This window comes from Oryctolagus cuniculus, chromosome 1 (assembly GCF_964237555.1).
Source record: "Oryctolagus cuniculus chromosome 1, mOryCun1.1, whole genome shotgun sequence".
In the NCBI taxonomy this organism is placed as follows: domain Eukaryota; kingdom Metazoa; phylum Chordata; class Mammalia; order Lagomorpha; family Leporidae; genus Oryctolagus; species Oryctolagus cuniculus.
Window position 1 is genome coordinate 31536577 of NC_091432.1, and position 26817 is coordinate 31563393.

Consider the following 26817-nt stretch of genomic DNA (forward strand, 5'->3'; position numbering starts at 1 on the left):
CAGACACATCTGGGGGTGGTAATGAATGCGCACCCGAGGGGTGGTGAGAGGGAGCGAGCATTGCCAGGAGCAAACACGTAGCAAACCTTGGCTGGGCATTCGTCATCCAGTGCCCACTGAGTGCCTACTATGAAGACATGATGGAGTAGCTGTGAGCGCTGGCGTGGGAATGGAAGCGCTGAGTTCAAGCTGTGGCTCCAGGATCTGGATAAGAGTCTTCAAACCCTGTGGGTTTCAAACTCCTCCTCAATACAATGAAAGTTATAGTAAGATCGCAGGGGGCTTTGCAAGGGCTAAATGAGGTGCTGTGTGTGAAGCACTCAACAAGCACGTGGGATTGGCTGGGTGCTCCACAAATACCAACTGTTAAGAGAGGAGCAAAAGCAGCAGGTGCGTTTCACCGGCCGAGGGTGACAGCGTGGGGATACCAAGAACGCAGGTGCCATGGGATCCAGAAGGCGGTGAGTTTAGAGAAGGCTCCCGGAGAGAGATCTTGTGAGAGTAGAAATCATTTGGGTACAAGGGGGGTGGGATGGGGGTGTTGGGAGCCTGGATAAAGGTCCTGAGACAGGGGAAAGCCAAGCCCTAGTGGGAGCTTGTGATGGAAGAGAAGGGAAGAAGCCGGGAAGCAGAGCGGGGTAAGGCTGCAGGTCTGGGCAGCGGTCAGTTTGTGAATGGCTGCACCAACACGGAAGGCTGCGTCCTGTGGGAAACAGCAGACACACAGGACGTTCTGCCGAGAGTGACAAGGCACACAGCCACACGGCACTGAGACAGGCCACCCCGAGCAGCCGCTTATGCACAGGATACCGTTCCTTCCCTTGACAACACTCCTGGTCCTCCACTCAGTACTCACGGAGCTCATGGCAGACACACAGTAGGTATGGCTAGCATGCTATGGGATGTTGGAGACTCGGTGATACTCAGCACCTAGTCCATACCAGCACGGAGCTGGGGGATACAAGTGAAACCGCAAACCCCTGCCCCCTAGTGGACATAGACGGTGAATGACAAACCTAAGTACATTGTAAGATATGCTCCAAGGCGATAAGGGAAGTGGATGTGGAATTCTGGGTAGGGGTGACTTGTGCCATGACAAGCTGGGGAGTCAGAGAAGGCCCCCCACTTGAGAGGTTTCTGAGCCAAGAGAGAGGTGAGGGCATGAGCCCACAGATATCCAAGGATGACGTTCTGGGCACACAGCGACTGCCAAGGCCCTGAGGGGCAAAGTGCCTGCATGTTTCAGGAAGAGCCGCCAGGCCCGTGTGGCCGGAGCAAAGAGCGCAGAGTGCTCAGAGAGGGGCAGACCCAGGACCAGCAGTTTGTAAATCACGTGCTACTTCAGGACAGTGCTCGTCCGGGTATCGTGGATTGTCACTTCAGAGCGTGAGCTGTCGTTTAACTCCGTGCTCTGTGAATGCCTGGCTCCGCATTACTGCTTCATCTCCTCTACATTAGCGCCTTTCTCTTTGCTGGTGTCCCCTCCCAGTCTGCTCTCCGCACACCCGCCAGGGGGCGCTCCTCCGCATGGGGTCCCCTTGCCACGGCTCCCAAGGAAGGCCCAGGGCGAGCTGCTGGCCACCTGCTTCCGGCTGTCATCCCTCAGGCTCTCTCCGGGGGTGCGGCATACCTGCCTCACGGGCCCTGTCCCCGCGTTTGGCTTTGTACACCTGAGATCTCTTCTCCACCACCTCACGCCAATTCCTACTCATCTCTCATTTTTGTGTGGCGCATGCTCATGAGGTGTGTACTCCCCACCCCACCCCCTCTTCTCCATCCCCTTTCTGGCTTCCTTCATGGCACTGAGAACCATGGCACATGTGTCTGTCTACCTGGCCCATCTGTCCTTAGATTCCCCATGAGCAGGGGCTGTGTATGTGGCATTTGCTCAGAGCAGGGCACACAGTGAGTCCCCAGGACTGAACCCAAACCTCCCTCGTGCTAACCACTCTCAGTGTTCCTGATCCAGCAGCTTCCATCACAGTCAACAAACACATGCTCATCGTGGCCCCCCGGGAGGTCTGTGTGGCCTCTGCCCTCCTGGCCACTGCTGTGAACACTCTGTTTCAGATGCTGACTCCAACTGCTTGAAAACCAGTGGCATCAAAAGTCAAGACTGTCACAGTCATAGTCGAACAAGTAAGTGCAGGCACCATGTTTTGTTTTTTAAAAAAAGATTTATGTGGTGATTAGAAAGGAGGAGTTACAGACAGGGGAAGAGGGAGAGGGAGATGGAGAGGGAGAGAATCTTCCATCCTCTGGTTCACTCCTCAGATGGTCACAACAGCCGAGGCTGGGCCAGGCCAAGCCAGGAGCCTGAAACTCCATTCAGATCTTCTACGTGGGTGCAGGGCCCCAAGCACTTGGGCCATCTTCTGCAGTCTTTCCAGATGCATTAGCAGGGAGCTGGATCAGAAGCAGAGCAGCCAGGGCTTGAACCAGCATTCATGTGGGATGCTGGCACTGCAGGTGGCGGCTTAATCCACCAAGCCACAGTACTGGCCCCCACTTTTCATTGCTAATGATGTGAAACCATCCGTAAGACCAAGTGACCAATTTCGGTCACCTTGGAAACTGAATGTTTGGGTGACAAAAGTTTTTTCCTAAAGAAGGCAGCAATGACACTAATGCTTGCTTTTGTACATGTCACCAAAATCAGAAATTTTTTAACGACATTGAATTTCTAAGTAAGCTTTTATTTTTCCTGGCCCTCTTGTGGGTCCTTCTCACAGAAGTACTCAGGGAAGAACAGGGGAAACACCAGGCATCGGCAATTCATTTTTTACAAATTTGTTTTTATTTATTTGAGACATGAGACATTCAGAGCTCCCCTCCACTTGTTCACTCCCTGAATGCCCACAGGGCTGGGATGGCTGAAGCTGGGAGCCAGGAACTCCACCCAGGTTTCCCATGAGGGTGGCAGGGACCCAACTACTTAAGCCTTCCCCTGCTGCCTCCCTAGGGTGCACACCTGCAGGAAGCCAGAGACCTGAGCTGGAGCTGGCGGTGGAGCCCACGCACTGCAGTGTGGGATGCAGGCATCCCAGCTGGTGTCTCAACTGCTCGGCCAAATGCCCAGCTCAGGAGCTGGCAACTGTGTGAGCCTCTCCCAGCACAGAGATCTGCTCAGCATGGAGTCCAGCTTGCACTTGCACCAGTTTGTGTGAGGGAGGCCATCTCTCCATGCTAGGCGTGTGAGCTCATTAAACCCTGGAACCCATCCTAAGACTTCGACACTCCTGGCATCCCCTGTGGCAGTTGAGGTCACAAGATTACAGCCGCAGAGCTCAGAAGAGGAGTTCGGGGGCCCAGGAAGTCGCACCCTGACCCAGTCTGAACCAGACTGTAAGGGAACAAGAGAAATGCCAGTTAGGCACAGAAAATAAAACTGTGGGATTGGTCCACCCAGACGGTTGTAGGTATGGGCTCTTCTTACAATCCCACCACCTGTGAGAGAGAATGAGAGGACTATTCGCCTGTCATCTCCTTCACCCCATAAAAATCCAGCCCTGATCCACTGGGCAAGGAGCATCTGTGGTCCACGTCCACTTGGTGTCTCTGCGTGTGGAAGATGAGCATTTTTCACAGGCTGGTTCTCAGGGGAGCACTCAGGCACAAAACCATGGGAAACAGCCTCCACTACACAGCCGTACGCATGGGGTGATTCGAAAGCTGTAGACATCTTTTTGAAATTCAGTGCCTCTCTTTTTCCCTTTCTCCAAAGGCCTCCAAAGTTCTCACCTGTGGGAATTTGTGCGCGACCTGCTTCTATCTCCTGAAGAAAACTGTGGCATTCTGGAGTGGGAAGACAGGGACCAAGGGATTTTTCGTGTGGTTAAATCGGAAGCCCTGGCAAAGATGTGGGGACAGAGGAAGAAAAACGACAGGATGACGTATGAGAAGCTGAGCAGAGCGCTGAGGTACGTAACCAGCACAGGACACCAGGAACCACCAGAGGGAGCACGTTACAGGGCTGGCCATAGAAAATCAGGCTGCTCTTCCCTAACCTGGGAAGGGAAGGGTCATGAGACCAACCCTGGGTTCTTAGCTACAGGCTGGATTATGGCGTGTAAACTGACGTGTCGCACTGTCCATTCTTGCCAGTGTTCCGCCAGGGATCACTCTGAGTCCAGGCTACCTCTCTCTCTCTCTCTCTCTCTCTCTCACACACACACACACACGCTTTTCATGTGGTGAGGCTCAGTCTTCAAGCTGTCTGGGAAAGGTTTACGTGTAACTTGATAACAGGGTGTGAAAACACCAGGGTAACCAGACACCAGCCTGGCCACTTGAGAGGCAGGAGGAGCCGGTGTTTATGTGTTCTTGTTTTCCTGGGTGCCAACAAAATTCTCTCGTGCTTGCTCTCACAGGTACTACTACAAAACGGGCATTTTGGAGCGGGTCGACCGAAGGTTAGTGTACAAATTTGGAAAAAACGCACACGGGTGGCAGGAAGACAAGCTATGACCAGCTCCAGGCACCAGGCTCCTCTGAAGGATTTGTCTTTTAAAACAATCACATTGCAACAGACATTTGAAAGTCTCTTTTTTTAAAAACCTGCAAACATCCTGATAAAACTTCTCTACAGCTCAGCTTATATTTGGGTTCTGAGTTGTTGTCCACTTGGGTAATGGCAGCAGTCCTTATGAAATCGGTTTCGTCCCACCCCAAGGGGAGGTGGGGATGATCTTTAGTGGTCCCTTGATCAAACATTATCCCCCTAATCAAGAGTTCCAGAACCACAATAGCCAATGCCATTGATGCCACTCAGAGACACCCAGCCAACCCTGCCACTGGAGGCACATTCAAGACCCCCATTCCAAAGACTGAAAAGCTTCCAGTTAGTTTACTGTGGCACTTCACAAAAGGGGAAAGTGACTAGTGTGTGGTCATTAGGTACTTACTTTAAATCACAACAGTCAAACTGCATGGAAAGGTTTCTGAATTAGTGACAGGGCTAAGCCATCAAGCTGCACATAATTGGATTTTGCTTAGGTTAAGAACAGTTTCTTACCCAGACCATCATTTTGACCACCCAGCAAAGCTCCCATGGCGATCCTTCCAGAATCATACATCTAAAGTTAGCCATGTGAAGTTCAGCTAAGTTTGTGTCCCCTTTTCTCCCATATCTGATGGCTGGCATCAGATACGCAGCATTAGTCAACAGATACTTGTATCAATCTCCAAATCACTGCTGTTTCCATGATTCAAGCTGTCAATACGATAAAATCCTGACTCATTGATTCTGTCTGTGGTCAAGACATTAAATCTTTATTACAACTGAAAATGTCCCAAAAACTGTCATGGCCAATTCTCTTGTGAGTCTCTTTTCTTTTGTCTTCCTACCTGATGTGTACTCCAGCTCTAAAACATATATTTTCTTAACAAAAATAGTGACGGTGAATTTACAACAATAAATGTTCACGGGTTAAAGTCTGCACTGACATTTTCTCATCAGTCACTAGCGTGTAAGTCATTACCAACCTACCACTAGGTGGCCGCCCCTAGGACTTCTACCAGAGCTGGAATTGACAGGTGACAAGGCACTGAACCACACACAGGCTGAAGACCTCTGTGCCTAGCATTCAACTTCAAAACTAACTCATTTTAAAGAATGTGAATTACTGTAAAATAATCCATTTTTGGATTCATGTGTTTTCCAGATGGATAGTTTGTAAACAATGTGAATAAAATATTTAACACATTGAGCTGTCTCTGTAGTGTTCAATTCAGCACAGTAGGCCTAGAAAAATATGTATAGTTTTTTCATAGCACATGTTCACATGAACTTTATGAAGACCCCTTGTGTTATCTGTCAGTTGGCAGGAATGAAGCACTGATCCATGCCTCAGCATGTGAGAATCTTGAGAATTTTGTTAAGTGAAAGAAGCCAACCACAAAAGACCACAGGTTGTAGATGCCATTTAAGTGATATGTGCAGAGCAGGCAACTCTATGGCCAGAAGAGAGATTCATGACAATTAAAGTGGGAACAAAGAGTAGCTGTCATTAGATACCACTTTCCTTTTGGAGGTGATAAACATGCTTGAAAACTGATTACCCTGAGAGTTGCACAATTCCATGAATATACGAAAAACCACTGACACTTTAAATGGGTAAACTACTGGGCCAGCGCCGTGGCTCACTTGGTTAATCCTCTGCCTGCGGTGCCAGCATCCCATATGGGCACCGGTTCTAGTCCCGGTTGCTCCTCTTCCAGTCCAGCTCTCTGCTGTGGTTCGGGAGGGCAATGGAGGATGGCCCGAGTGCTTGGGCCCCTGCACCTACATGGGAGACCAGGAAGAAGCACGTGGCTCTTGGCTTCAGATCAGCGCAGCGCCAGCCGTGGCAGCCTTTTGGGGAGTGAACCAATGGAAGGAAGACCTTTCTCTCTGTCTCTCTCTCTCTCTCACTGTCTATAACTCTACTTGTCAAATAAAAAAAAAAATGGGTGAACTGCTGGCATGTGAATGATATTACAACAAAGCTTTTTTTTAAAAACAAGTTGCAAATGATCAACTGTGTCAAACACTGCCCTAAGAGGCTACTTGAGATAAACACAAAGATTGGGCCACTGGATTCTTTTGATTGTGGCAAAATATACATAAAGTTCACCATTTCCATCACTTCTAAGTGTCATTAAGTGGATTCACATTGTTGTGAAACTATCACCACGGTCCATATCCAGAACGTTTCCATCTTCCCACACTGAACCTCTGGACCCACTGAACAACAAGTCCTGACTCATTCCTCCCTTCCCCCAGCCCCTGGTGACCACTATTCTACTGTCTCTGAATCTGGATGAGTTTTCTATTTCAGAATAGATTTACATTTCCGAAACAAGAATTGAAAAGTAATACAGAGTTCCCATATATCCCACACCAAGCTTGTGCTGTTATTAACATCTCATATTAGCATATTTGTCACAATTAGTGAACCACTCTCAGCTTCCCCTACTTTTTTTTAATCTAAATTCTATCTTTCCCAGGCCTCCCAGCCCAGAGTAATCACCATTCTGTGTTCAATTAATGTATTTTTTTTCTTGGTGGTGGTGCTGGTTAGCTCTCACATAGGAGGGAGAATATGTATTATTTGTCTATTTTTAGTGTATGCACTTATTATTATAAACTTCCCTCTTAATACTGTTTTTGCTGAATCCCACAGATTTTGATAGGTTGTGTTTTTGCTTTGTTTCAAGAAATTTTTTAATTTCCTTTTTAATTTCTTCAATGATCCCTTGGTCACTGAGAAACATATTGTTCAATTTCCATGTATTTGTAAATTTTCTGTTACTCTTCTTGTTGATTTCTGTTTTTATTCTGTGTGTTCTGAGAAGCTTCATGGTATGATTTCCTTTTTTTTTTTAATTTACTGAGATTTGATTTGTGGCCTAATATATGGTCTATCCTAGAAAATGTTCTATGTGCTGATGAGAAGAATATGTATTCTAAAGCTATTACATAAAATGTTCTGTAAATATCTGATAGATCCTTTTGGTATGGCTTAATCTATGGTATGGTTTAAACTATGGTTTAATCTCATGTGCCTTTGTTGAATTTTCTGTCTGGAGGATCACTTCATTGATGGCAGTGGGATGTCAAGTCGCCCACGATTATTGTATTGGAGTCTATCTCTCCCTTTAGATCTAAACCTATTTGCTTTATGTATTTGGATATAACTTATGTTGGGTGCATGTCTCTATGAATTGGACTAGCCTAGGTAGCTCACTAAGTGAAGTCATACAACATTTTCCTCTTGTGTCTACCTGTTACTATTATCAAGAATGCCTTAAAGATTCACCCATGTCATGGCATGTGTCAGAGTCTAATTCTTTTTTATGGTAGAATATTATACTATTGTATGGATATACAATTGTTTACTCACTCATCCACTGATGCACACTTGCTATCTTACTTAACTCAGCGTGCTGTAATTCGACCGTAGTCTGGTGGCTTAAACAACACACACATCTCCCATTTCTGAAGGCTGGAAAGCCCAGGACAGATCAGTGACTGGGAAGGGTCGACCTCCTGGTTTACACGTGGCCATCTGACAGAGAAAGGAAGAGACAGAGAAAAAGACCTTCCAATCTGCTGGTTCACTCCCAAAATGGCCGCAATGGCTGGAGGAAAGCCAGTCCGAAGCCAGGAGCCAGGAGCTTTCTCTGGGTCTGCCACATGGGTGCAGGGGCCCAAGCATTTGGGCCATCTTCTACTGCCTCCCAGACCATAGCAGAAACTGGATCAGAAGAGGAGCAGCCAGGACATGAACCGGCACCTATATGGGATGCTGGCGTCACAGGCGGAGGCTTACTCTACTCTGCCATAGCAGGTACAGTATCTGGGTTGGCAGTTTCTTAAAAGTTGGACTATGTGGTGTAGTAAATTAAGCTGCCACCTGTGATGAAGACATTCTGTATGGGCACCGGTTCAAGACCCGGCTGCTCCACTTCCGATCCAGCTCTCTGCTATGGCCTGGGAAAACGGTGGAAGATGGCCTAAGTGCTTGGGCCCCTGCACCCATGTGGGAGATCTAGAAGTTCCTGGCTCCTGGCTCTGGTCTGGCAGAGCCCCAGACACTGCAGCCATTTGGAGAGTGAACCAAGAGATGAAAGATCTCTCTCTCTCTCTGTGTGTGTGTGTCTCTGTCTCTCTCTGTTTCTTCCTCTCTCTGTAACTCTGCCTTTCAAATAAATAAATAACATATTTTTTAAACAACAGAAGAAAATAACTAATGGTCCTAAGCCTTCATCTAAAAACTCATACTTAGCAGTAAGTAGCTAAGTGAGCTGGTGGACAGGAGAGCGGAGCAGTCAGTACGTCTGCTCTCTTGCCAGTGCCTTAGGCTGAAACAGCCAGCATGGTGTCCCCATCATGTAGGTATTCTCATTTTTAGGGACAAGCACCTGCAACAGAGGACATTCAAATACGAGTCTCCTGGTGCTTCCCAGGTTACATCCAGAGTCCAGAGAAATCAGACGCCCCGTCTTGTACTGTTTGGTACAGATCACTTTATTGTAAAACTGTGAGTAATTACAAACCCATGGGTGGTGAAATCAATGACAGATGAGCGTAAGTGTGATTTCCAGTGGAAGGGAAAAAAAAAGAGAGATGAGTCTCATCAGCTACAAGAGGAAGAAACATGAAGCCACGAAGCTGCAGAGTCATTTTCTGAAGACGCTGACACTTTAAATGGGTTTCTCCTGCGAGGACGTTAGAAAAATAAGAATTTCTGGGTGGATCACCTGTATCTTTTCTTCTTGTATAATCTACAGTCATATTTTCCTGTAATAGGCCTGGAGGTGATATGTAAACATTGATTTCACCAAGATTCTTCTCCCAGCAAATGAAATCATCTTTCCAACTACAAAGCTTCCTGCTACGTCATTTTAAGTGAATGATCCAACCAACGGCCAGAAGCAGATCTGCATTTCTTGTAGGTGATTGTTAAGCCCCAACCTCCATTTTTCCCCCAGGGAAATCGGATTAAACATCATTGCTGCATTAGTTGCTATGGAAAGCTGGGTGAGCATCTCAAAGACATTCGCTTGCATTTGCGTATCTAGCACCTAGGGGAACCTTCCGTCCCGCGACGCGTGGGTCCCACGTGGGGACGCCGGGCTTTGCTTTGCAGGCCGGAGCTCCCCGCCTCACAGGTTGGCCTTCTCCTTCGCCGTCAGGTGAGACCCGGACTGCACAAACGTGTGAATCGCGTTCTGTTTCAAGAGAACAAGAGCGGCAGCCGAATTATCTCGTAGGCAGTGGCAACCTGGCGTGTGTGCTAGCTTTAACTCATAGCCCAGAGGGGAAGCCTCACTGAGAATTCATTCATTAGGCTAAACCGTCTTATGGCATCCACGTGTCGATGCAGACAGGGCGTGTTTCTGCAGGTTGAGTTCTTTGTAGTTCAAGCAAGATTCGGAAGAGCTGCTTAAGAGCTCTCACAGTTGCAAGGGATGGAACAAGGCCAGCTAGAGACCGAGCTCGGACGGACCTAACCCATCATGTCCATCCCCTGCCGCGGGGGGTGGGGGGCTGCCATGGGCTCACCTTAGGCTTCTCAGCATTGTACTTGTCCAGAAGAGCCTGGATGCGGGCCCCGTAGTCAGGGTGCACGTCACTGAAGTTCTTGACCTAAAGGCAATCACAAATCCGTGGAAGCGTGACCCTAAGCCCCTGTGGCACCCCTGCCCGTGCCTCTGTTTCAGGGTGTTTCTCTGACGGGGAGGGAGGGCTGCAACTACAATGCAGGCCCTGGAGGACGACTTGGGGGTGCAGTGAAAGTGCCACCGCACACTTGGGGGTGTCCTGGAGGGCTTTAGGACCAGAGCTGGTGCCAGGAAGACGGAGCATGTGCTTAGAAGCTTAGAACTTCCCGCTGTACCCTGAACCTCCGGGGAGGAGACGGGGGCTAGATTCTGTCCCACTGTGCATGGCCAGTGATGTAACCAATCCTGCCTGTGTAGTGAAACCTCCACGCGAATCCCTACGCCACGGGGATCTGGGAGCTTCTGGGCTGGTGAATGCGCTGGGGTACAGGTACAGAGGCCATGGCACCCCCACAGAGGCATGCAAGCTCCCAGCCCACCCCCCCCCCCCCGGCCAGGCCTTGCGTCTCCTCCAGGCCTTGCGTCTCCTCCATCTGGCGCTTCTGGAGTTGTGGCCTTTTTAAGTACACCACTAGTCCTAACTAAAGCACTTTCCTGAGTTCTGTGAGTTCCTCCAGCAAACAATCACACCCGAGAGAAGATCACAGACTTTGCAGAAGGGTGGCTGGCCGAGGCGCCTCATTTGGTATCTCAGAGGGCAGCACTCTTGTGGGGTGGGGCCCTGGACCTGTGGGTTCTGACACTAACTCCAGGAGTTGCCGCCAGAGAATGAGAGAACCGCTTGCTACGGGGGGGGGGGAGCACACACCTAGGGCAGGCATTTGGTGCAGGGGTGAGGTCCGGGCTTGGGATACACACATCCCACACTGGAGTATCTGGGGTCGAGTCCTGGCTCTGTTCTCCATTTCAGCTTTCAGCTTTCAGCTTCCTGCTGCTGGCTCCAGTACCTGGGTTCCTCCTCCACCTCTATGGGAGACCAGGATGGAGGCCCTGGCTCCTTGGCTTTGGCCTGGCCCAGGCCTGTCCATTGCAGCCATCTGGGGAGTGAGCCAGCAGATGGAAGATCTCAATTCCTCTCTCTCTTTCTCTCCCTGCCTTTCTGCCTTTCATAAATAAATAATTTTTAAATGGCCTGAATTTAAAGAGAACGATACAGAGACACCAGCACCTGCCAGACAACTCCATATACTTGAGGCAGGAAGCCCCAGCCACAGGCTGGGCACCAGCAGACAGGAGGAGGAGGGAGGGGGCCAGCGCTGTGGCACAGTGGATTAAGCCGCCGCCTGCAATGCCGGTGTAAATAAGATGAAACTCAGCCCAAGGGTTGATAAAGCAGCCACCAGGCTCATGGCTCACCCTTTTTTTTTTGACAGGCAGAGTGGACAGTGAGAGAGAGAGACAGAGAGAGAAAGGTCTTCCTTTGCCGCTGGTTCACCCTCCAATGGCCGCCGCTGCAGCCGGCGCACCGCGCTGATCCTGGCAGGAGCCAGGAGCCAGGTGCTTTTCCTGGTCTCCCATGGGGTGCAGGGCCCAAGCACCTGGGCCATCCTCCACTGCACTCCCTGGCCATAGCAGAGAGCTGGCCTGGAAGAGGGGCAACCGGGACAGAATCCGGCACCCCAACCGGGACTAGAACCCAGTGTGCCGGCGCCGCAAGGTGGAGGATTAGCCTATTGAGCCACGGCGCCGGCTAATGGCTCACCCTTGAACCCAGGCCCTTGGACACATCTCAAGGCTCACCCCAGAAAACAGGTGAGTTTCTGGTTTGCTTTTCACGGAGCATCCCAGTGTCGTGACGTGCAGTGTTCAAGCAGGCTTCAAGCCATACAACATGTAAGATGCATGCTTTAGCATCTAGACTTTAAGCAAAACTGTGGCAGAGCCCTCATTCTGATACTGGACCCGCACTAACTTATACTAACCTTGGCTGAAGCAAAGTGAAATAGCACAGCACGGAATTTGCCCCGAACCCTGTTAGGTTATTATAGATCGGACAAAGGGACGAGGAGCGATGGCTGTGCCAGACCAGATGACAGAGAGAGAGAAAAGCAAGCAAGGGCTGGGTGGAGATTACTGCTAGACTTTTTTAAACTGTCTTAGCTCAAGGAGGTCGATTTAGCCCTCCTTGTGGAGGGCCGGCGGCAGTATCGTCTTCCGCCAGCAGATGGCAGCCCTGAGTGGGCGACGGGTCACTCACAGCTTTCTTCTGGATGAACAGCTGCGCGTCCTTCAGGTGGCCGGCGATGTTCTCGCACAGGCGCTTCCTCTCCTCCTCGTTCAGCACTTTCACGTAGAAGTCCCGCACCTGCGCGGGGGAGACAGGGCGGGGGCCCAGTGACCGCGCGGCCCGCAGGCCACCTTCCAAACTAACAAATATAAAAACTGTAGAATTTAAACGCCGGCTCCAATTATAACAGACATGGAGTTTCTCGTTGTTTTAAGCACAAGAATCCCTTTATTGATAAGGAGCCCACAACTGCCTTTTTAAGTTTGTACTTGCTGCTTATAAACCTCTTATAAATAGGTGACCTTCAGTTAAAAACCCCACCATACTCTTTAATACTGACTAGTCTAGAGCGGGCAAGCTGTCTCTCAACGTAAACTCAGCCCAGGTAAGACCTTTGTTAATTCATCCAGAACCAGAGAGAGAAAAGCCACCTAGTTCACTTGAACAGATATAAGGACATTGCAAAAAGTTTGTGGAAAAACCGAATCAAGGTGCAAAAAAACCTGAAATTCATGCCTAGTACTTTCAACATCTGCATTTTTCCAGGAACTCTTCGCAAACCCCTGTTATTTCCATTCACAAACAACTCAGAAGCCAAGATCTCTTGAGCAAGACATTAAAAGTGAGATTTTTTTTTTAGATTGTGACAGTGATCATTTGTTTAGATTACTGAGCTTATTTCTAAAATGAATACCAATAGATTAAAATGAAAAATAGGAACTTAGCATCAGGCATATGAATCCTAGTGGCCTCTACCCAGTTCTGAAGTCAACCACTTCTACTTGCAGTTTTGGTATTATTCGGTTTCATTCATTCATTAAACAGCTATTTACTGAGGATTACAAAGTGCCAGTCTCTGCTGTATGTGCTGTTCTTTTAATATCTATAAAGTCTAATAATATCTAACTATAAAAAATATCATATTAGAAAATATTGATATGTATTTCTCTAAGTTACCAAATATTAGCAATAATTACATTTTTTTAAAAAAGACGTTTGAGCAAGGCTGACCTCTCAGACCAAAGTTTAAAACTCACAACACAACCCAATGAAAGCACTGCACGCTGGGGAGTTCTTCTCTACCTCCAATTCACTAATTCTCTCTTCAGCTAGAACTAACCTACTGTGTAACTATCCATTAAGACACGCTACATGTGGGATTTTTATCTCAAAGACTGTATTTTCTGTTTCTAGAAATTTCTAACTGGTTCTTTTTTTTTTTTCCAAGTCTACCTGTTTAATTTTTTTTTCTCACATCCTATTCTTGTCTTACACAGTATTACTTTCAGTATCTCCTTAAACCTGCATTCATACTTTTGTTAAAGCCCCTTCTGGATGAGCGCGTGAATGACTCCATCTATTCACGCAGTGCGTCAGGGCACTGGATTCCCTCGCGTGTACTGTAAGCTTTCCCCGTGACTCACCTTCTGCAGGCGTTCTCTCTGCAGAAGCACCAAACGTGCCCTAGCTATGAAGGTAGTGATTTTCCCGTCAGCCCTGCAAATACCTACCAGGGTTCACAGATTCGCTTATCATTTAGTTCAGGTAAAAGATGGCTCTGTGTGGGATGAGAATGCCGGGACCTCACTTGAGCACCACAGAGGGGAAGGACTCCCAACTTGCCAGGATTCACCGCCTCCATCCAGAGCCCACCCGCTTCCAAGGGGCCCCTCAGTCTGCTGAGCAGATTCTCCCACAGGCTGCCCTCTCCTGATTCGCGCCATTTTGCCAAGAGCCCAGTTCTAGCTCTCTGCCACACAGGAAGCCTGCAGCCTCAACTCCCAGCCCCCTGGAGGTGGAAAAGCTTCTTGAGGTGCCAATCGGGTCAGGTCATCCCCATGAGGTGCACACCTTCCACGTTCACTCACTGTGGGATTCCTCTTCCATTGCTGGAACTTGGAGAGGAAGCTTTCTTGGTTTTTAAGCTCAGCTACTTTATTTATTTATTTATTTATTTGTTTGTTTATTTATTTTGACAGGCAGAGTGGACAGTGAGAGAAAGAAACAAAGAGAAAGGTCTTCCTTTGCCATTGGTTCACCCTCCAATGGCTGCCGCAGCTGGCACGCTACGGCCGCTGATCCGATGGCAGGAGCCAGGTACTTCTCCTGGTCTCCCATGGGGTGCAGGGCCCAAGTACTTGGGCCATCCTCCACTGCACTCCCTGGCCACAGCAGAGAGCTGGCCTGGAAGAGGGGCAACCGGGACAGAATCCGGCACCCCGACCGGGACTAGAACCCGGTGTGCCGGCGCCGCAAGGCGGAGGATTAGCCTAGTGAGCCGCGGCGCCGGCCCTTAAGCTCAGCTACTTTAAAAAAAATTCGTTCTAGTATGTCTGTGTGTGAGAAGTAGGAGAAAGACCCCATGTGTCACCTCAATCTACCGCCTCCGTGGAATTTGTTCCTGCAGTTCCAGTGCTGTGCTACCACCAGCCTGCTTGTGAAAGCAGACATACATTTTCAGGAATTTTCTAGTTATTAAACTTGGCCACTATAAATATTTCATTATCTAAACTTACAATTACACTTAAAATATATATATGAGTACAAACAAAAGTAATAAATACTTAAAAACACATTCTCTAATTAATACATATTTCCTACATTTTTGAGGTTATTTATGTCCACTCTATTATTATGATGGAAATAATACATAATAGTGATATTGAACAGCATCTCCCAAAGCAACTGGCTCAATGACATTATTTTGGGGGCTTGAAATCAGCCCAGGGAAACATTTCCACCATGCACACTGACAAATACTACTCAGCAAATCAGGGCTTTGGGCTCTAGGAAGCCAGCTGTTAAACTTTGTCAACACACCACTGAAGAAAACCCACATAAAGTACTTGTCCTTCCAGGGAGGTGGGTGTAGGATGTTAAGAAAAAGACATGAACATGCAAGCTTATTCTACCATGTGGCATACATTGACTGTGTTGTAATTAGCATGCAATTAGTAATTTTATCACCTAACCGCAGCTCATTTTCACTGCTATTCCGGTCAAGGACAAGTTGGTAATGTGAAATCAAACTGGAGGAACCTGAGATCCTATTTGCATAGTTTTATGCCTGGCTAACAATCACTGTCCATCTGTAGCTCAGTCACTCACTGCAAGGGCACACGGACTCCACAGGTGCTGCCCTATTTTATGTGGTGTTCTCTTTATTAGCCAGACCAAGGTTCCCAGCTGCTTTAATTAGCTACATCCTTAACCATCCACCCCTCAAAGTAGGATCAAATTCCTTTTAGAGGAAAAGTTACATTTTTACTAGTCAACACAAGGTAAGAGGACTGTTTTCCCCCTTTAATAAGCTTTTAAATGTAAGTGTGGCTTATCTACAGCAGAGGGCACTCGTCCTAAGCGAGAAGTTCAACTCTTCAGTGAACACAGCTGGGTGGCACCGCCTCAGAAATCCCTTCACCACGCCCCGCCCAGCCACTTCCTTCTCCTCTTTCCTCCCCAGAGGCAAATCTTCTGACTTCTAATTTCACAAATGAGTTTTGGCTCGGAAATGGATGTAAAAGGTACCACACAGTGTGTAATCTTTCGTAGGGCCTCTTGCTCAATGTCGGGCCTCTAAGAGTCGTCTCTGCTGTTGGCTTTGGCAGCCGTTGGCTGATTTCCACGGCTTACACGGAGCGCCTCTGCTGCTGTTTACCCGCCCCTTCTGCTGTTAATGAACATCTGGGGACCATGAACAACCCTGTCAATGTCCACTGGTGGTCACAGCCACACGTTTCTGTTGGATATAAAGAGTGGACCCACTAGGTCAAAAGGCATACAGACGTGTCCGGCTTTAGGAGACACTGCCAAACAATTTTCCAAAACAGCTAAACCAAGTCACAGTCATGTGACAGTCTGAGTTGTCCTTCGTCCTCAGGACTCTTAATATGGCCAGTCTTTTTAATTCAAGCTTAGTGTGTTTTTAATTCAATTCTAGTATGTGTGTGATGGTTTTTCTTTGTGGTTTTATTCTGCATAGCCATGATGAGTAAGGAGGTAAACCACCTTTTCAGGTTTTTCAGCCACTTGGGTATCTTCATTTGTGAAGAGCATATTTAAGTCTGTACCTTTTTCTACTCCATTGTCTGTCTTTTTCATAGTACTTTGTAGGAGTTCCTCATATTCTCTGTATGTAAATCATTTGTTACATGAATTGCAAATAGAGTCTTTCACCCTGTGGCTTGACCTTTTTGATCTATTTAGAGATGTCTCATGATGAAGAATAATTCTTTCTTTCCCTTCTTCATGAGCTAATCTTGATAATATCCACTGCCTTACCTTCCAATTTGCAAATCCTCTCTTTGGTTAGGATAATCTGCTTTTAAACCTACCTACTAAATTTTTAATTTCAGTGTACATTTGCTAGTTCAGTGTGTCCAGTCAATTCTTTTTTAATAAAGTTTTCCTATTAAATTCTCCAGTTTGTCATCTATTTTCTTGAACATATTAATTATAGTTATCTTTAAACTTTTTCAGAGTATTTTATTACCTGGATCTCCAGTAAGCTTGTTTCTATTGCCATTTTTGAGGTTTTTTTTTCCTCTTTTTGATATTCATTCATAAGATTTGACTGTTCAGGATGCCTGATAATTTATTACTGAATGCTGGACACTTTCAGTTGAAAAAGTCTAGAGAAATCTGAGGCTCTATTTTCTACCAGAGAAGATTTATGTTTTAGAACAACTACACTTGGGACTCCAATGCTTCAAATCCAAGAGCTTGGTTCAACTATACTTTTTTTTTTTTTAATTTTAACATTATTATTTATTTGAGTGGCAAAGGCATAGAGAGTTTCTTTCCACTGGTGCATTCTCCGAAAAACCACAACAGCTGGGGACTCAACCCAGGTCTCCCACATGTGTGGCAGGAACCCAGCTAGTGGAACCATCAACTCAGCAGTCATTACTGCTGCCTCCCGGTGTCTGCGTGAACAGGAAATAGGAACTGGGAGCAGAGCTGGGACTTGAACCCAGGCTCTTGGATACGAAGTAGGAGTCAATGGTTAAGGATGGAGCTGGCCAGCACTGCGGCTCACTAGGCTAATCCTCCACCTGCGGTGCTGGCACCCCAGGTTCTAGTCCCAGTTGGGGCGCTGGATTCTGTCCAGGTCACTCCTCTTCCAGACCAGCTCTCTGCTGCAGCCCAGGAAGGCAGTGGAGGATGGCCCAAGTCCTTGGGCCCTGCACCCGCATGGGAGACCAGGAGAAGCACCTGGCTCCTGGCTTCAGCTTGGCGCAGCGCCGGCCATAGCGGCCAATTGGGGGGTAAACCAATGGAAGGAAGACCTTTCTCTCTCTCTCTCTCTCTCTCTCTCTGTCTAACTCTGCCTGTCAAAAAAAAAAAAAAAAAGGAGGGAGCTAAGAAAGTTACCCTGATCTGGGTAACAAATAGAACGGTGGCAACATCTGTGGAGTCCATGTTCTTCTGCAGTGAGTGAACTGTAGGTGGTTGTCAGCCAGGCATACATTTATGCAAGTATGGTCACAGGTTCCTCCAGTTTGACTTCAACCAGGGTTTCATCACCAGGTCAACTGCCCACACCAGAACAACTACACTTTTAACTCTATTCTTCTATTTTATGTGGTGTTACGTTGCATTGGTCACGTTAAGGAAGAAGTCCCACTCACAGGCCCTTCACGGCAACTACCAAGAAAGAGCCCTTGGGGCAGCCATAGGTGACTGGAAAGAGGACGAGCACCTGCCCTGGGCAGTTAGCCACAGGCTGACCAAGGGCCAAGGATGCAGCCCGAAGTGAAAAGATTAGCCAGCTCATTCTGATTCTCTTTGCACGCATCATTTCTTCAATTCCCCTAAGCTCACTGTTTTTCCTCCATGGTCCCCACCTGTGGGATCTACGTCCCCGCACCTTGAACAGAGAGAGGAACACACTCCTTAACTCCATCGAATAAAGAGCCCCATCTACTATGTGAGGTGTCTTCCCTGAACCAACGGCAGACTCTTTAAGGGGGAGAAAATTCTAGACGCTGGCTGACCAGGAGGCCGTTACCTGCGAGACGTTGTCTTCGTTGGTGCTGTTGAAGCGCTGCACGTCTCCGGAGCAGCGGGTGCCGTGCTCCAGGGCGGAAGGCTGCTGGTCGGGGGCGCTGAAGCTGTTGGGGTAGTAATTGGGAGCACCACCTTTAAAGGGAAAGCACACGTTCATTTACTCGTTCATCCGGACTACGAGAAACGGAGCAAGTCTGCAAGCGGTCATGGTGGTAGGATAAATGCACGCGGTGATCAAACGCACGGACACACACCTGGACCCACCGCTTGCCTATCAGCTTTAATTTCCCAAATTTAGCCCCTGCCCCAGGCAGGACTTCCGTCTTCCAAGAACTGGCATGGGCGGTCTCCCTCTGAGTCGAAGTGGGGAGGTCTCCAAGCCCATTTCCCGTCTGTGAAGTGGCCTGGCACTTCCCAGCAGGGGGATCCGTGGATACCGTTGGGTGCAGCCACCATGGAGAGGCCAGAGACACATCTTACCTTGGAGGGTTTCTCTGGGCCCTGGGCTCCGTTCACACCCGGAATCACAGGATTCCGGGGAGCAACCTCAAAGCGCTGCTTCTGTCCCCTCCATTTACAGACACTGAGCTGGGGCTCTGAGGTGCTGCCTGATGGCTACAAGGCCACCAGTGTTTGGGGCAGATGTGGGGTGAGGACCTTGGATTCTCTGTTTCTGCCAGGCCAGCACAGCCTGTATTTCTACTACAGAACTCTAACCATCCTTCACTCTTCCTTAAACGTTTTTAGATTCCCAAGGTACCTCACTTTATGACGCTGATGACTTTAATTCCAGCTTAGCTTTCACGTTCCTCCACAGACAAGTAAAAAGGGCCTTTCTAAAAATGTGATACTTGTGGTATGTGACCTCTAACTTACCTGCACTTCACAGAAAGAAACAGGGGCAAATATACTCAAAACATTTCCTGTGACTTCTGAAATAAACTGTGAGGCCTCTCTCTCTCTCTTTTTTTTTTTTTTAATTTCGGCATAGTAATTTTCCTAACTCTATTCTGCCCAGCTGATAGAAGAAGGCTGGCTTACCTGAGCAGTCACTACCTACCCAAGCATGGCCTAGAAGCATAGTAAGTGGTCTGAGCAAACCAGTCTGGTGTTGGAATTCTACCCAGCTCACTGCCAGAAGAGACTTTTCCACAGTGGGTAATTAAAGAGATGCCCACATGTGTGTGTGCATGAGAAGGGAGGTGACCACACCAATAACTTGAGCCCAGTTATTAGCTCAAGAAACGTGTCTTGAGTCAGCCACGTCGACATGGAAAACAACAGTGTTCGACAACCAGACACCACAGAGCCTTCTGTATTCAGAATCAGCTCTGGGCCAGTGCTGCAGCACCGCAGTGGGTTAAGCCGCCACCTGTGATGGAAGCATCTCCTATAGGAGTGCCAATTCCGGTCCTGACTGCTCCGCTTCCAGCCCAGCTTCCTGCTGATGTGCCTGGAAGGCAGTGGATGACGGCCCAAGCACGTGAGCCCCTGCCAGCCATGTGGGTCATCTGGTTGGAGTTCCAGTCTCCTGGCTTTGATTCTGGCCTAGACCTATCCTGGCCATTTGGGGAGTAAACCAATGAAAGGAAGATATTTCTCTGTCTCGCTGTAACTCAGCCTTTCAAAATCTACATATATAGGGGCCGGCGCTGTGGCTCACTTGGTTAATCCTCCGCCTGCAGCACCAGCATCCCATGTGGGTGCCACGTTCTAGTCCCGGTTACTCCTCTTCCAGTCCAGCTCTCTGCTGTGGCCCAGGAGGGCAGTGGAGGATGGCCCAAGTGCTTGGGCCCCTGCACCCACGTGTGAGACCAGGAGGAAGTGCCTGGCTCCTGGCTTCAGATCGGCGCAGCGCCAGCCGTAGCGGCCATTTGGGGAGTGAACCAACAGAAGGAGGTCCTTTCTCTCTGTCTCTCTCACTATAACTCTACCTGTCAAATAAAAAAAAAATCTACATATGTGTGTGTGTGTGTATGTATTTTAAAGAAGTAGCTCTTTTAAATGTCCCTATTAAAGTAATTTAAAATTCTATAACCAGGGCCAGTGCTGTGGCATAGCAGGTTAACCCACTGCCTGTGATGCTAGGTATCCCATATGGGTACCAGTTCAAGTCCCAGCTGTTCCACTTCTGATCCAGCTGTCTGCTAACGCACCTGGGACAGCAGCAGAGGACATCCCAAGTGCTTGGACCCCTGCACCCATGTGAGAGACCATAAAGAAGCTCCTGGCTCCTGGCTTCCACTTGGCCCAGCCCTAGCTGTTGAGGCTATTTGGGGAATGAACCATTGGATGAAAGACCTCTCTCTCTAACTCTACCTTTCAAATAAATAAAACATATCATAAATAAATAAATACATAAATAAAATGCTATGTCCAAATAAGCTCTGACCTTTACTCAAAGTGGGAGCTGTGTTTGTGGCACTGAATCTGGGGAAGAGTTAAACTCTTTGATGGCACTCAGGAGCACAGCCCAAACACCCTACTCTTCAATGGGCTGAGGGTGTGTCAAGGACATCCTTCATTAGCTTATTCATAAGTGTAACGCTGTCATCATAAACAACAAGCAATTACTTACTAATGAAGCTCAAAATATATAGGCACCATCTAGGACAGACAGTTTTGACAAAGGACTGAGGAATGTTGTTTTGCGGGGGGACAGAATAAAAATGCAAAAGACAAACACAGAAAGTATCAGTTACATTGGGCAACAGCACACCCTTGCACCTCTGAGGCTCAGAGACCAGAAATACTGCAGCCATCTGATACAAGCACTTAATAAGCAAGTAAACATTTAAAAAAAAAAAAGCAAACAAACTTGTTAAACATACATGGAAAAAGATAATGGTAACAACATAATATTAAGTATAGTGAAGATATTCACAGCAAAGATCAGCAAGAAACTAAGCAAAATGGAATAGTAGTACCCTCTGGATATTGGGCCTGTGGGTTTCTCTTCTCTCTTTACCTTCTTCTCCTATATTTTCCAAATTTCCTTTAGGGTACATACATTTTTTTATCACAGAAAAATACACTTTGCTTGAATACAGACTTATTTGGCTATAACAGAAGCCATCAGTAAGGTTCCTGAAGGAATCCATGTTCACAGTCTATTCCTGCAACACATGCATCATAAATAGGAAGACAAAATGAGATCTATATTAAACTATGGGCTATTAAAGGCAAACGCATTCATCAGGTAGTTCGCTTGGTCAACTCAGATGTCCATCAACTGAAGACTGGATAAAGAAGTTATGGTATATATACACTATGGAATACTACACAGAGGTTTAAAAAAAAAAAGAAATCCTGTCATTTGCAACAAAATGGATGCAACTGGAAACCTTTATACTTAGTGAAGTAAGTCAGTCACAAAAGGACAAATACCATACTGTCTCTCTGACCTGTGGGAACTACTAGAGTGCCTGAAAGGTAATCTATAGGAGTGAAACTGGCACCGTGAGATGTGATGATTTTGAACAGCTCTTGCCTTGACTGTCGAGGAACAATGTTTTTCTTGTTTCTTGTTTGTTTTTGTTCTTTTTTTCTTTTTTCTTCATACTATTCAGTGAACTCTATACTTAGTGTAGGGTTAATCTCATGAGTATAAAATTAACTGAAAATTGATCTCTGTGGAAAATAAGAACGGGAAAAGAAGAGGGAGGAGGAAGAAAGGTGGGAGTATGGGTGGGAGGGTGGTGGGGGAGAAGAATCATCATGTTCCCAAATCTGCATATATTAAATGCATGAAGTTGTATTCCTCAAACAACATTTTTTTAAAATGTGGAAAGAAAGACAAAAAAAGAAGTATTCCACTTGGGTAATTTGAGTAAGCCATTAGAACTAGATGCTATTTGGAGCCGGCACTGTGGCATAGCGGGTTAAGCTGCTGTCTGCAGTGCTGCCAGTTGGAGTCCCAGCTGCTCCACTTCTGATCCATCTCCCTGCTAATGTGCCCAGGAAAAGAGGATGGCCCAAGTGCTTAGGCCCCTGCAGCCAAATGGGAGACCCAGAAGATCCTGGCTCCTGGCTCCTGGCTCCTGGCTTTGGCCTGGCCCAGCCCTGGCTGTTGCAGACATTTGGAGAATGGTGGAAGACCTGTCTATTTGTATCTTTCTCTATCTTTCAAATATATAAAAATAAATCCTAAAAAAAAAAATTAGAAGCTATTTGTACATGGTACCAAATAAAGTACTTTTAAAAATGATAAATCTCAGGGCCAGCACTGTGGCATAGGGGGTAAAGCCGCCGCCTGCAGCGCCAGCATCCCATATGGGCACAGGTTTGAGCCCCGGCTGCTCCTCTTCCGATCCAGCACTCTGCTATGGCCTGGGAAAGCAGTAGAAGATGGCCCAAGTCCTTGGACCCCTGCATCCGCCAGGAAGACCCCGAGGGGGCTCCTGGCTCCCGGCTTTGGATCAGCACAGTTCCGGCCATTGCAGCCAATTGGGGAGTGAACCATCGGATAGAAGACCTCTCTCTCTCTCTCTCTCTCTCTCTCTATCTCTCTGCCTCTCCTTTCTCTGTGTAACTCTGACTTTCAAAAATATAAAAAAAAATCTTTAAAAAAATGATAGATTTGATAAATATCTCTGTCCCTCTTTCTGTAACTCTACCTCTGAAATAAATAAATAAATAAATCTTAAAAACAAAAAAAAAGATGTGTGGAGAATCCCTGAGTTACTCCGTCTCTCCTGCTCCCCTCCCCTAGGGGACTCCATCTTTCCCAAATTCTAGCAGACTCCTCCTTCACAGCCTCAAAAACACTGCCAAGAGAAACCAGCTCGGTTTGTGCATTTCCCAGGTCTATTTGCTGAGGATTCAAGAGTACTTTCAGGAAAAAAAAATCTCTATTTTCTAACTCCTAAGTTGGATACTCTATCATAGCTACTATGAAAGATCTTTATTTCCGCCTTTAACTATCAAGTGGACAGCCTGTAAAATCCGAGGTAGGAACTTCCAACAAAGTAGAGAAAAGTGTGGTAAGTCCTCGAGCAGTTTGGAACTTCAAAGCTGGGCAAGAAACCCTCGTTGTGGTGTCACCTGTAGAGCACCCCACAGAGCAGGAGGTCTTGTGGGTGCAGTTTGGAAACTCCTGCTCTGTGTCCCACCCCATCTGCTTCCCAGCCCCTCTGGCCCTGCAGGGAGCCCAGACTCTGTAGGCCTACCCTGATTGTCGGTTATGCACATGGAGCCATCCCGCTGGTAGTTGGCCACTCGAGCCCGGTAGGGACAGTTCACCGGTATCTGAAGATAGTTGGGTCCCAAGCGATGACGGTGAGTATCGGGATAGGAGAAAAGACGGCCCTAGAAGAATCAATGAAACAGACATTGACTGCGGGTAGTAACATAAACTAGGCATGGGCTAAAAGCTTCACTCTGAAATAGAAAGTGCAAACACTCTGTTTCTGGTTATCCCAAAACCCTGCCACTAGAAGGCCAAGTCTCCTCTCCTGTGAAATGAGTTCTTCCTAACTGAGCAGTCCAAACCTTCTACACCACCTGGCTAACCCCAGATTTCCACAGTGGTTCTACATAAGAATGGCTCTCTGTGCCCCAAAATAACAAATAGTGTCCTGTCTTACACTGTTTCCCATTCCCAAAGGAATATTCAATCGTAAAATAAGTTTGCTAGAACCCAACTAATTAGAATCCTGAATTATTTCTACCCTCCCTCTTTTGTAAGTTCAAGGGGGGAAATCAATAATTTTTTTTTAACAAAAAGCAAAGTTCTACAAAACCAATTACACAGATAAAGTTCTTCAACAAAGCATCTCTCAAACACATTCAAAATGTACTTTGAGCTTAGAGACTTTCTAGATATAAACAAAAGTTTCATACGAAAAAAAGCTGAGTTGCAAAAGGATGGCCCTACAATGCCAAAGGTAATACAAGGTTAAATGATATTAAGTATTAACCAGGACAGGTCCACCAGCATTTTGAAATGTCTTTCAGTTAAGGATGAAAGCAAAAACATTATGCTTAACTCTTCATTAGTCTTTTTTTTTTTTTAAGATGTGTTTTATCAGAGCTAGTGCTGTGGCATAGTGGGCTAAGCTTCTGCCTGTGGCTCCAGCATCCCATGTGAGCGCCGGTTCGTATCCGACTGCTCCTCTTCCTATCCAGCTCTCTGCTATGGCCTGAGAAGGCAGCAGAAGATGGCCCAAGTGCTTGGTACTCCTCCACCCATGTGGGAGGCCCAGAAGCAGCTCCTGGCTCCTGGCTTCAAATGAGCCCAGCTCTGGCTGTTGCATCCATTTTGGGAGTCAACCAGTGGATGAAGGACCTCCGTCTCTCCCTCTCTCTGTAACTGTACCTCTCAAATAAATAAATAAAATCTTCTAAACAATTTTTTTTATTTATTCGAAAGGCAAAGTTAAAAAGAAGAGAGAGGGAGATGCAGAGAGAAAGAGACAGAGACATCTTCCATCTGCTGGTTCACTCCCCAAATGACCACAACAACCCGGGGCTGAGTCAGGCCGAAACTAGAATCCAGGAGCTTCTCCCAGGTCTCCACATGGGTGCAGGGGCCCAAGAACTTGAGTCATCCTCCTGTGCTTTCCCAGGCACATTAGCAGGGAGCTGGATTGGAAGTGGAGCAGCCAGGACCTGAACCAGCGCCCATATGGAATGCTGGCATTGCAGGTGGTGGCTTAACCCATTATGCCACAACATCAGCTGATACATTAATCTTAACTATCCAATTATTTAAGTAGTCTCATTATTGAAAGTTCTACTCTATGGCCAACTTTCCTTTCGCTGACTTTATCATTGGCTTTGACTTTCAATGAGTACTTTAATATCTCTAATTTTACAAGGCAAAATAAGAACAAAGTTCAAAGGTACAACTTAAGCCATTATTTTATTCCCAAGCACTTAGACCAACATGCTTAATCTAGTCCTGCTGTTCTATCAATAATTTGCTCATGGCTGAATGACTCCACCCCCCCAATCATTTCCAGCAGTCAAAGGTCATATTTAGATGATTGGTCACGTAGCCATGACTAACACTCACCTATAACTTGGAAGCTCATTGCTCTCTTTGACTCAAAAAGCTGTGCTCTATCAACAGGACAGAAGATAGAATCAGGCAGCTCCTGGATGCCGTCTCTACCACACAATTCTGGTTTTGTGTCACCTTATATTTATCAGGCAACCCTACTCCATCTATGGGTGGAGACCCACAAAGGTTGGGAAATGGGCTCAGTGAGGCCACACCTGGACATCAGCTTGAATGGAGCCCTTACTCAAGACTTTGTGCACCCTGGGTGGGAAGGCAGAACAATCCTCTCCATTGAAATCATCAACCCAACTTCTTCTCCAGCTCGTGGCAAACCACAGAGTGCGGGAGGAAAGAAAGGCTGTGCCCACAGCATCAGGGGCTCAGCAGATAGCGTCTCCGTGATGTGCACTATCCTACTTTGACTATTTCACAGTGGTCTGATTTACCACTTTGGATTAAGCTGTAAAATTCATTAACTTGCTGAAAGGGAACTGAAAACACAGCCCATTAATAATATCAACTGCTACCACCAAGCGAAGGTGTTTATTTAGCTCTTACTAGGAATAATGGCCGGCGCCACGGCTCAATAGGTTAATCCTCCGCCTTGCAGCGCCAGCACACCGGGTTCTAGTCCCAGTCGGGGCGCCGGATTCTGTCCCGGTTGCCCCTCTTCCAGGCCAGCCCTCTGCTGTGGCCCGGGAGTGCAGTGGAGGATGGCCCAAGTGCTTAGGCCCTGCACCCGCATGGGAGACCAGGAGAGGCACCTGGCTCCTGGCTTCAGATCAGCGCGATATGCCAGCTGTGGCGGCCATTGGAGGGTGAACCAACGGCAAAAGGAAGACCTTTCTCCCTGTCTCTCTCTCACTGTCCACTCTGCCTGTCAAAAAAAAGAAAAAAGAAAAAGGAATAATTTAAAAGTCCTCCTAATTGGCTCTCCACTTACAATACCTCCAACAGGACATGTGACATGGTCTGCCACAGGACTCCTCCAAAGGCCACACTCCAGGGTGCTATTTACCTACTCGGAAACCCTGGAACAGCTCCTCAGTGGTCACCAGATGGCTGACTACAGCAGTCCTTCTCTAACTGTATGCCCCCCAAAATATTCCATTGTATTAGAATTCACAGCTAGATGACCTAAGACGCTATAGGAAAAGCTAGGCTTGGGACAACAATGTGAAGAAACTAGCAGAAGTGCTTTCAAACACTTTGTTAAAAACTCACTAAAGGACAAACCAAAGAGGCATACTCAATTTAAAATATACTTGTGGGTATTTGCCAGGACTGAACTCAATCAACACGAGCAGAAATTACATGACTAATTTCCACTTATCCTTTTCCAAGGCTCTCTTCTCCACAGTTTTAATAAATACCCTATACATTCGCTTTCTTCTGTTGTAGGAATATGCATCCCCCGGGCCTAGTTCTCTGCTGGAAACTTGAGTGCTCTGACCGTGCAACTCAGTGCTGC

At 47.2% G+C, this 26817-nt stretch overlaps 2 protein-coding genes across 7 annotated transcripts in view; one reads left to right on the forward strand and one right to left on the reverse strand.

Annotated features, from left to right (window-relative positions):
• ELF5 (E74 like ETS transcription factor 5) overlaps positions 1–5433 on the forward strand; it is a 44453-nt gene extending 39020 nt beyond the window's left edge. For all 3 annotated transcript variants that reach the window (XM_017345905.3, XM_008269623.4, XM_008269618.4), the window contains exons 5-7: positions 2071–2139; positions 3725–3920; positions 4371–5433. In XM_017345905.3, coding sequence (XP_017201394.1) covers positions 2071–2139; positions 3725–3920; positions 4371–4467 — 362 coding nt within the window. In that variant the 3' untranslated portion in view covers positions 4468–5433. The remainder of the gene's footprint in view (positions 1–2070; positions 2140–3724; positions 3921–4370) is intronic.
• Positions 5434–8989: 3556 nt separating this feature from the next.
• Positions 8990–26817, reverse strand: part of CAT (catalase) — a 37211-nt gene continuing 19383 nt past the window's right edge. For 3 of the 4 annotated variants that reach the window (XM_002709045.5, XM_070071568.1, XM_070071567.1), the window contains 5 exons: positions 23512–23650; positions 18345–18475; positions 12305–12412; positions 10049–10132; positions 8990–9714 (listed from right to left, as the gene is read on the reverse strand). In XM_002709045.5, the coding sequence (XP_002709091.2) occupies positions 9649–9714; positions 10049–10132; positions 12305–12412; positions 18345–18475; positions 23512–23650 (528 nt within the window). In that variant the 3' untranslated portion in view covers positions 8990–9648. Of the gene's footprint in view, positions 9715–10048; positions 11465–11809; positions 12413–18344; positions 18476–23511; positions 23651–26817 lie in introns of all 4 variants that reach the window. The other variant, XR_011387622.1, reaches the window with a different exon arrangement.